Source organism: Vombatus ursinus, unplaced genomic scaffold, assembly GCF_900497805.2.
Source record: "Vombatus ursinus unplaced genomic scaffold, bare-nosed wombat genome assembly UNPS02014778.1, whole genome shotgun sequence".
Taxonomy (NCBI): Eukaryota; Metazoa; Chordata; class Mammalia; order Diprotodontia; family Vombatidae; genus Vombatus; species Vombatus ursinus.
This window is the reverse complement of record NW_020954556.1, coordinates 60,934,650-60,945,782: the sequence shown is the minus strand read 5'-3', so window position 1 is coordinate 60,945,782 and position 11,133 is coordinate 60,934,650. Positions and strand designations below refer to the sequence as shown.

The 11,133-nt window shown below is 40.8% G+C and overlaps 1 protein-coding gene across 1 annotated transcript in view; it reads right to left on the bottom strand.

Moving 5' to 3' along the window:
* MAF (MAF bZIP transcription factor) overlaps nucleotides 1-11,133 on the bottom strand; it is a 56,216-nt gene that overhangs the window by 34,639 nt on the left and 10,444 nt on the right. Inside the window, exon 2 of the mRNA XM_027865198.1 lies at nucleotides 6,789-6,848. Coding sequence (XP_027720999.1) covers nucleotides 6,815-6,848 — 34 coding nt within the window. The 3' untranslated portion in view covers nucleotides 6,789-6,814. The remainder of the gene's footprint in view (nucleotides 1-6,788; nucleotides 6,849-11,133) is intronic.

The following is an 11,133-nucleotide window of genomic DNA, read 5'->3' as shown; positions in this document are numbered from 1 at the left end:
ACACACACACACACACACACACACACACACACACACACACACACACATATATCCGTACACACAGATATATATGTACTGATGAGGGCTCCACTGCACTAGACTCATCGCTATATTTTTCAAATATTTATTTTATGACCAAAACCCCAAAGCCAGTTTTTACAGTTTAGTTTAACGATACCAAACTTTGATTATAAATTACAAGCCACTTTAGTGCATCTTGCAAAAGCAAAAAGAAAAAAAAAATTGAGTGGAAATCCTACAACAGTCCAATTCCAATTAAATTGTAAAGATATAGTAAAAGGATGCATTCCCTGAATAACTGCATTCTAAACAGCCCTGCAAATTTTCTCCTGTTGAATTTATAGTGGAGTCACACACTAGGAACTCTCCTTCCCTCGAACGAAAATTTGACAGTTTAACCGTGGCAGCCGCTAAAGGTGCCTTTTTATGGTGGGAGGAGATGCTATATGGGGTCTCTGAATGATACAATAATACCCTGGTCAAAGAGAGAAATAGTCGAGGTTCTCCCTGCAACTTAGGAAAAGAAAGCCTAGCCAACAGAAGTTTCAGCATCAAAATACCAGCCAGTTCAGGAAAACAGAGGAGAAAAACAAAAACAAACTCTGCCTTCTTCTCAGCTCCTCCAAACAGGGGAACGTTTTTTCCTGCCTCCGCAGAATCTTCTAGCTTTGGCTGAATAAGTGAGATCACTCACTCTCAGCAGGATGGAGTGCTGTCCTTGGCTTGCCAGGCCAAAAGTCTCCAACTCAAACCCTATCAGCCCAAACTTGATGTTGGTGATGAATGCTGCAAATGTCCCCATTTGTCTGTAGGGGACAGTCTGCAGCAACTGGAGACTTATGACACACCCATTATTTCCCCACTGGTCCCCATCACTGTGGAATAAAAATTTGAAAGAAAGCCTCCAGAAATGTGGGGATGTGCCCCCATCCCCTACACACATAGACAAAAAAAGAATGAAAAAGACTAATATCAAAATAATTCAGATATTCTAAATTGCCTCAGTTATGCAGGTTTTATCAGGCTGGACCTGCTTATTCAGTAAGAGTCTGAATTTTCCAAATTGTCAACTTACTGTGGTACAGATTTAAAAAGCAAAACAGTGGAGGGTGTGCTATGGCCTTGGAGACTCACTCTTCTTTCCCTCCATTCCTCAAACCTCACAGTAGTGATAAATGGAGAATAATAATAGTACTTTTCTGTACCCAAATTACATTCCAATGTTACTTGCAAGTACACATTCTTCATGGCATCAAGATGATTATATAAAATAATAGATAAAATAAAATAATTAAAATGATTACCGGTCAATAAAGGGTTATTCAATAGTGAGAGAGGAGAACAATGCTGCAGGCTAGAGAGAGCCATGCTTAGGAGCAGGGCAGGATTCTAAAGGGGTATGAGTGAATGGGAGACATTACATTCATTGGCACCATTTCTGGGAAGGACAAATGAATTAGGAAAGCCTTTCCTCATCAGTCCCCCAAGAGTTCAATCCAACCACTCATTTTCACACCTACTCCCTTCTACCCCTCTCACCCCTTCCCCCTTATATTTTACTGTATGCTAGAGAAAAATAACTATACATTCAGGAACCATCAACAAAACATCATCAGATGGTAGCTAAGTAAGTATCAGCTTGGGGCTACGCACATTCCATTTGGACACCGGGTAACGTCCTAACGTGGGGTTCAAAGGACCAGATACTTGAGTACTGGTGCCCGTTGTCCAGCACAGCTCAGAAGTGATGCCCAGATGCCCTATGGGTGACTTGCTGGGTTCTCTCAGTGAGCTGATGCAGACCAGGCTCTTGTCAAGGTAATTCAGGAAATGCAATGCACCTGCAATATCTAAATGGGAACGGCAGATTTGCCAGGAAAAGAACGCTCCTAATCTCGCGTGTCATGCTCAAGGAGGTAAGAGGCCTTTACTTGGCCTGAGTTCATCCAGCCTTGCTGAGCACTGAGTCAGGAATGAAACTCCTTCCAATATATAAATACCCCAGCAGCTCACCCCAGCGATATAGACTCCAGCCCTTTAATTAACCATCATCAGTAACAAAAGGTCTTTATTTTGATTAACACTGAAGGGGGTGGGGGGAAGGAACCCTGGCATTAGAGGACGTTTAAATAATTATACAACGCAGGCTAGCTTGGCTGGAAGCAAAAGCCGCATGCGGGAGAGAAGAAAGGAACTTTGTCTGGAGAACCCAATTTAAACTAGGAATGACCTCTGGGTCAATTTTTCAGAGTATTTCAGATCAATTCAATTCTCACCTCCACTGCCTCCCCTGCTAGCAAATGAACTTACTGTGCTTTTCAATAGGTTGAAATGGCTAAAAAGGAACCTTGGCTAGCTGTGTGTGAATAACCAGTTATTAGATGATGCGTTGGGAGGAGGTAGGGGATGGTGGAGGGGGTGGGGCGCGCGTGTGTGTGTGTCTGTGTGTGTGTGTGTGTGTGTGTGTGTGTGTGTGCGCGCGCGCGCACGTGCGCCCACGCACTCCCTCCTCCGCTTGCCCGCTTGTACCCCTCTTTTTGACTGTCATTCTCACCTCACTGGTGATTAAGTTGTAGGGTGCTCTGGTGGATTGTTAATTAGGTGTTAATATCTGCAAGCAGCCTCCACCTGAGGTCATCCCTCAGAAGCTGGGCTGTCTCCAGTGACGGTACCTGTAATCCCCATTGCTAGTTTGATTTCCACTCAACAGCTGGAGCGACTGTTTCTTCATGTCTGGTTTCATTTCCGATCGGAAATTATATGAGTGCTAATATCTTTATTATCTCTCCTGTAGAGCAGCCACGCTTGAAAGCGGGGCACAGCGGGCCATTTCCATTGGCTTATTTTTACCGCGGCGTTTTTCCAAACATTTCAAGCAAAAATTTTCCTGCTTAGCTAATTTATGGCTGAGAATTTCTTCGGGAGTCAAGAGGGAAAAAAAAAAGTTACAGTCTCTCTCTTTCTCTTTTTTTGGGGGGGGGGAGGGGGCCGTTGAGGAAATCAGAACTGTGAGCAGCAGGTGAAAAAGAGTGGAAACTTTGGGACCAGAAGCTGACAATAAAGGCAGCGGGATACCAGAGTTTTGGCAGGTGGTGTGTGTCTGTGTACTCGCATGTGTATGCGTTGGTAATGAAAGCTCTTCAAGGAGGCATCGTTGTGTTATAAGTAATGAGCTCCATCTACTCTTTTTTTTTTTTTTTTTTGCATTAGTCGTTTTGATCCTTCCAAAAACATACCATTTTTTCCCTCTTTAAATCCACACCTCCCGGAAAGTCCCAGAGAGCTGACTAAGAATAATAAGAGTTCACACAGCATCATTAGGCCCAGAGACCTGCAAATGCTTTACTATAATTAATTGATTAAATCAGCCAGGCGGGATTGGGCCCAGGCCCGAGTGGTTGAAAGAAATCAGGAGGCCATGTGAAAAATCAGGTGGGGATAGAGGAGAGGAATAATCTAAATGAAAATTAAAAAGAAGATCCCAGCATTGGACTTTTCCAGGCTGCCCGATGCTCACTGCCATCACCATTTGTGTGGGGCTGACTTAAGAACAGTGTTATGGACTCAGTCAGGGGTCCATCCCATCCTGGTTCCAAGGCTGGCTGAAATCCTTCATTATCTTTCACTCTCTGAGGTGAACCCTTAACTCCTAAATGGGATGTTTGGAAGCCAATGACTAGACTCAGAGACAAAAAGACCCATACCATTCTAAAAGCAATGCCTCACCCTGGAACAGAGGGCTCTTGGCTCTTTATAAGAAAAGCTGCTTTGATTTCATTTCCAAATCCTCATGAGCAAAGGAGGAAGAAAATATTTACCAAAAATAAGATATTTATACAAGATCAAAGTAAGTCCCTTCTTTAGCTGCTACCTCTTTGCTGGAAGCTGGAAACTGTGGGCTGAGGTTTTCAGGACAATTTAGAAAATGATAAAAATCTTCTTAACACTTAACAGATACTCGAACATTTGTCTTCACAAAACCAAGTAAGGGAGGACAAGATAGAAGAGGGAAGAGAATCTGTGTAATTATATTGTTCCATTTCTAGAGCAAAATGTTTATTAAAAGAATAAAAGACAGAATCACTTGAATGAGCTGCTCCTAAATGTGGCATGCAATCTAGCCACCAAAGATCAGACCTACCCATGTTGCCTAAAATGCTTGTGGACCAGTCCGTTATACTTGGGCTTTTCCTGGCAAAGGTTTAGAAGGCCTTTGCTGAACAAGGGAAACCTGGAATGACCTTAGCTGTCATCATTCAGATCTGTGTATCATTCCACTTTTAAAACAAGGGAATCTATTTGGAAGACCAACTTTCACCTTAGATCACCCTTAAGAAGAAAACTACCCAATCCAGAACACCTAATTTCATACAGTTCCGACTGAAAGGCATACTTCGGAGTCAATTCTCAATCATTAGCAGAAAACTCATCCTTACACCCCACCCTAGCACGAAGGTTGAGTCATACCACAGCTCGTTTCCATGGAAACAATTGTGACATAATAGTTTACATGACATACCATCCCTGAAAAGTTTCCCTAGGGTCAAAGGGAGACAATATGACATCCAGAAGTCCCACATGCCAGGATTTTGCTTTTGTGATCTAATGATAGAAAATGTTTTTAATATAATTTAATATCACTACAACTCATCTGATTTGAACCAACCATTCCTGTTTGTAAGGGTCTAGGCAGTTTTAGAAGTGAATTAGTATGGGATAGCTCTCTGGGAGAGGGTAAAGGCAGGGATGCAGGGGAAATTCAGGCCATGTGAAAACAAAAGATCTGAATAAAAATGTGTTTTAAAAAAATGAATTAGTATTTAGCTTTGGAGACAATTCTTGGAATGCATATTTTGGAATGCATATTAGAAATGAAACATAATCTAAATAATATTTCTAGGACCAAGGGAAAAGCAACTAGCTTGTCCCCAAAATGGCTGTGATCTATTTCCAGATCCTCAACAAGCCATAAGACTTCATGTAGTTGAAATTAGCCAGGGATTGCTGAGACAGTTGTCCACTGCTATAAGGCTCTGCTACTAAATTCCTTTAACCAAATTGACTTTCAGAGAATAAACTAAGGAACCCTCTTGAGAGGATAAAATATTGGACTTTTCATATCTAAGCTTATAATTTCTAATATCACTGAGAAACTTCACAGAATTGTCCTCCTTTTCCCCAAATTCCCCATCTGACCAAATGTCTTTCTCTTTTCTTGTGCTCACCTGTCAATCACGTTCATTGCTGAAATTTGATTTCTCCCCAACCAGTAACCTTATATGAAATATTACCATAGGGGTCAGGTCAATGTGAACCTTGCCACAGAAGTTCATTAACTCCTAGTGGATCCAGTGTATATTTGTTTCAAAGGATTAAAATCCTGGTGGCGATCAGGGAAGGATCACAATAGTTCAATAGGACTGGCATGCAAGCCTTCCTTACAAAGGGAATGGTGGGGTTGCAGAGCCAGTAAACAGTGAATACACTAGTGAAACCCCAATAATACAAGGATACCCTGAGTTTCCTTCTCATGGGGGATAGTTATCAAAAGTGATGTATTTAAAATGAGACCCATATCAACAGCCAAGAGAGGTCAACATACATTGTATTTGGGGGGAATAAAATCGGAACCCTGCTCCTAATTCCTTGTACCTTTTAAATAATTTACCTTATGAATTCATAGTAACCCTAGGGCAGTCTGACTTTTGGTCTCCCCATCCCCATGCCCCAAATACCTGTAGTTCCTCTTGAAACCAAACCAAGAAGTATATATTTCTCATAGATTTTCCGGCAAGCAGCAATGTTGCTAAAATAAAATCAAACTTTCATTCCATTGAGCAATAAGGAGGCAACAACGAGGCTACCTCAAATCATGACCCAGAATAAATAAGGACCTGTGTGAGTGTAGGAGGGAGTTTGGCTCCTGAAAGCAAAGGTTTCATGATTAAATTTGTACAGAGATAGCCACGGAGGAAACCCCACTTACATGGCTAGATTTCATTTTTTCCATGATGTCTGATAAAAATCAGATTTTCTCTTCTTCCCCCTCTCCTCTCATGTTCTACTTCTGAGCTTTTCTTCCCACCTCAATTACTGACCTACAATTAAGGTAAGGGGCTAGTTTGAGCTTTGTGTGTTTTATTTATTTTTGTTTTTATTTTATTTTTTGTTTTGGGTTAGGGAGAAGAAAGGAGAAGATGCAGCTTGCTTTGAAATCATAAAATTTCCTATATGTAGATATGACAATAAGGAAAAATGAGGATTCCAATCATCTTTCCCTATTGCCCTCCCCCCACCCCCAATAATTTTCTCCTGTATGTGTCAAGGTGAGTCAAATATGGATCTGTTAGGGATTGATTTAGATTTGCTGATTTGGGACAGTGGGCCTGACCATTCCAAATGCCAGATCCCCCATGAATGTATATAGGTAAGTTAGGTAGATCAGATGGAGGAAATGGGCCCATTTTCATTAATATAGTTGTCTACAGAAGGAACTGGGATATATGTGGGTAAATAGCTGAAAATATACACATGCTGATTCGGACATAGAAACCCATTCCCGGCATCCCAGGCCTTTGCCATCTCTTTAGTTGGCAGGTGAAAACCGTAATTTGACACCACGCAAACAGACATGAGCTTAGAGTTGGGGCCTAGGGAGAAAAAAGGCATGGCTCAATTGATTCCCTTTGCCCTCCTACCCAGGAATTCCTCACATGGACAATTCACTGAAATGAATGAAGTGCATGCAAAGGAGTAGAAAAAAGTACCTTTTGGACTTCGGCAACGGGAATTCTCACATCACTGATGTGGAGGAGTCTCTTGGATACCTAATTTGGCAAATATATTAAAATAAACAAGATGAAATTCATAATCATTAAAAACATTTCCAAAGACATCACGTAAATGGTAGCCTAACTGTTATATGTATTAGAATTAATCCAAACCAAGACGAATTTAATTTAAGGATGACTGACTCTGGTAATAGTTTCAATACTATTGATGCAGGAGTGATATCGACCAGAAGGCAATGATCCCCTCCTGTCCCTTATGAGACTATGGGCTGGAGGTACCCTAGTGGCAATCTATAACCCAAAGTGGGAGGGAGTGAAGAGGTATTCCACTGGGATGGGCTCTGAAGATCCATACCAGAGTAGCCTCAAAGCTCCCCATTTGGCCCATAACTAACCCAACAGTATCCAGGGGTCACAGTACTGTAGATGATAGGACCTGGTCTTCAAAACTCTGGAGTATCTTCCCTATCCCACCATGTTTCTTCTGGAAGAATGAGCTAGTGTGTGTGCATGAAAATACTCCCTGATTCTATGCCATTACACAGTGGCTGATCCTGCTAACATTGCTAACTTTAATTACAGATGTTCTCTTAACAAATAGAACCATTTAAGTACTACTCTTTTATTTATTAACTTACTCTCTATTTAAATTAGTAGCAGAGAGTGTTTGGAATGGTGATATGAAAATTAAACTGCTTGAAAAAAAATCCTTTCTGTTTCACAATGAATAACAAAGCCCAGTAATTCTAAGTAGTTAGCTTTCTATGGTTCAAAAAAAAATCCTTATTGCTATTAGCTGTATTAATGTCAGTGGCAAAATAATTATCATTTACTGTACATAGCACATTATTTTCCAGACAGCAGTTTAATAACAAAACAGACCTGTCATTTCTCCCTACACTTAGTCACACTATTCAAGTTCAGACTGTCAAAATATATTTAAAATCTAATTTAAAAAATTCAACACAGTTACAGCAAATCTGTATACAATAACTGTGATAAACCAGTAAGTCAATCTACATTTTTCCCCCTAGCATGGCAAGTTAGTTATTTTTTTTTCCCTCTCGTCATCTCCTACATCTGTATTTCTACAATGGATAGGAAGGGATAGATTACACAAGTGCACTGAAGGGGCTGGACCTAGAATTCCTTCTTTCTTTAAAATCTCTTTCCCGGTAACACCCCGCCCCCCTACACGTCCCCTCTCCCCCAATTATCTTTAAATGTCCTTTATCTAAATATTATGACTCTGCCAGAATCTCTTGGATAAACAGATTTCAATGGCATCTATCTAAGTCTGTGCTGCTGCATTTAGATTACACGTGTTCACTCACATATCATGTTAACATTATTAAAAAAAACACCTTAAACTTTCAAATCACATGTCTTTATTTCTACAGAGAGACATTATGCATCAGTCTCTGGTCACATTTGAATCTTTTCTCTAGCCCCAAATAAACACAAAAATAAACTCACTGGGCTCATAGAATTTTGTTTTTGAATAGTAAACTGGCTTGTGTAATTTGATATTAGAATTACTAAATATGTCTTCATCTTTAAAAAGTCAACTTGAAACTGAACCCCCAACTCAAAGCTAAATTTTTAGAGCTGATTCTTTTAGAAAGCAAATGAATAGGCTTTGTGATCTCAAGCAAACATGAATAGAATATTTCAGTCATTTCACAGGCTTCTTATAAACATATATTGGATGGTGAGGAGGTGAAATGTAGATGAGATAATTTCTCATGAGGCAAATTTTTCCATTTTAGAAGAAAATATCCTGTAGCAATTAGAGTGCCATAGACTGTTAGAAATGCCCCATTTGCCTTCCTGAGTACCTTGATGATCCTATAGATTATTTTGGGAGAAAAGGGCATTTTGCCCAAGATTTTGTAAAGAAGAAACCCTTCTTAGCTCTTTGGCATAATTTTCTTCAAGGTAATCTCTTCTTTCTTGCCAATGAGGAGATTAATTAATGACAGCATTAATGAACTAATGCAGTTTCAAAATAGGTGGTAGTGTCAAGGGTTCTCACATCTGAAGAAGACACCCAAAGGACTCTGGGTAGCCTGCCCTCACTTTTACATTCTAGGCTGAGTTGAATCTGCAGACAACTGTCCCTCGGCTGGACCTCAACTATCTAATCAAAAACAAGGTTCTAAGCTAACAGAACCAACATCTCTAAACTCAGATTGGTTTGCTTAGTGATTGGGATTGTGCTATTTGAATTTTTATTGATATCTTCAAGAAACAGTTAAAAAAAATTAACTCATGCCGGGCTGTGGACTGAATGAAGATGTATAATAGTTAACTGTGCAAAATGTCCACCCACATTGAGGCCTGCTTGCATACATCCTCACACTGTTAGCAATGAAGGGAATTTGGCTGAGAGAACACTCATGGTTACAGCATGTAGCATGAGGTGATTCTAAGAGGGAAATTTTAGCCAATATAGCATGACACCAAATAAAAAGCTAAGCAGAATTATTAATTTAGCACCTGTGATCATTTTTATTTTACAAAGTGGGTACCTCAGATTTATCTTTTAATAGCTTTCCCCCTCCGTGATATGCCACTTTCAAGAGTTCCACAATAAAAGTAGATGAAAGCCCCTATGCCTGAAACTGGAAAGACACGACTTTGGTCTTTTCACAGATTGAATCTCTGAGCGATGACTGATTTTTTCCTACGCTATCAAAATGTAATGTTTTATCTGACACTGCAAAAGGGGAGAAAGTGTCTCCTATTCCAAAATCACTTTTTTTCGCTTCAGTGTGTTTGTCTTGACATTAGTAAGGCCTTCTATTTTAAATAGATTCAACGGGTCCAAAGATGCTTCCCACAACCTCTGAAAAAATGCTGATCCCTTAAGAGAACAGATGATGCTAAAATCTTGTCTCTGAAATTACAGTCCATTTGGAGTCCACCCTTTTACATTATTGGGTCTTTTTCTTCTTTAAAAAAATTAGGAATAGGAAGTACATTAGGGACAGGAAGTAGTGTCCGGCCTGATTCTCAGTAGAATTTCTTTTGACCTGTTTTATTTCATTAAGGCCATAAGGTCAGACCACACAAAAATGTAAGTGTACTTAGGAAACCTTTTCCCAAAGCTTTCTAAAACCTGTAGTCTGATTTTTTCCCCCACTCCTCTCTTTCTTTTCTGAACTCAGAGTCTGAATCTTAACGGTGATAAAAAAGAAAGGAGGAGGATTTTTAAAAAAAATATATTTGAACCAAACCAATTACTTGAAATGGTTAAAAATGAACCTCAACCCAAAAGACAGGCTTAGGTATCAAACCCTGGCCTATTTTTTTTTTTTTATTCCTCCTGTGCTCCAACCCAGAGAGGCACCCAGCCAGCCTTCTAGGATGCTACAGTCTGCTTACTAAGATCATAGATTTAAAGGTAGGAGGAACCTTAAGAAATCATTCAGCCCAATTTGCAAATCTCTGAGATTTTCAATTTTCTGAGCTACCCTCCCTTGAATGAAGTCATAATAATAAGTGATAAATATATGTTGATAACAGAACAGCAGGTCCCAAATAGGCTGGTGGGCACCCCAGGAGTGTAACCAGAGACACCCAACTTTGGGGATTGAAAGGTGGAATTGGAAGGATGGTTGAGGACAACTGTGTTAGAGACCAGCCCAGGCTGCAGCTGATTCAATGCTGTTCATCGTGGGCTTGTCTTGACTTCTTTGCAAACAAACCTAGCCTTTATTTCCTCTGCTCCCTCATCCCCACCCACACACCAGCCAGGCCAAAGCTCTCATTTCTCTTTTTGCATTCAAGGACTAGCCAAGAGTAGAGGGAAGCTGGCTACCCTGACATTTGACCCCAAGGCTCATAGTCCCCGGGTAGGTGGGAAGAGGCCAGAGCACAGGGTGGGTCTAATTGTCAGCAGTGAGAGGTCGGAGCTCAGAGTGGTGGGGACATCTCTCCTTTCTAAGGTGCAAAGCACTAAGGTGCCTTAGTGATCTATGCAGGAAGTAAGCTGGTTGGGTGGCAGCCCTGACAACTGGAGGCGGCGGCAGCAGGAATGGGGAGCAGGAAGGATAATGGTTGAGGGTGCTACCCTGCCCTGTTTGGAACTCTGTGTTCCAAATCTGGTTGGGCTGGGAAGGTTCTGAGGCTGGGGCCATTGTTATGTATTTAGAAACTCATAGCTCTCTCTGTAGCACTTTGGGCCCTGCTCACCTCAGGCCTGGACCCAGTCTTTACACAGAATAAAGGATGCTTCTGAGCTGCATGTGTGTATATGGGAATATGTATGCGTGTGTGTGTGTGTGTGTGTGTGTGTGTGTGTGTGTGTGTGTGTGTG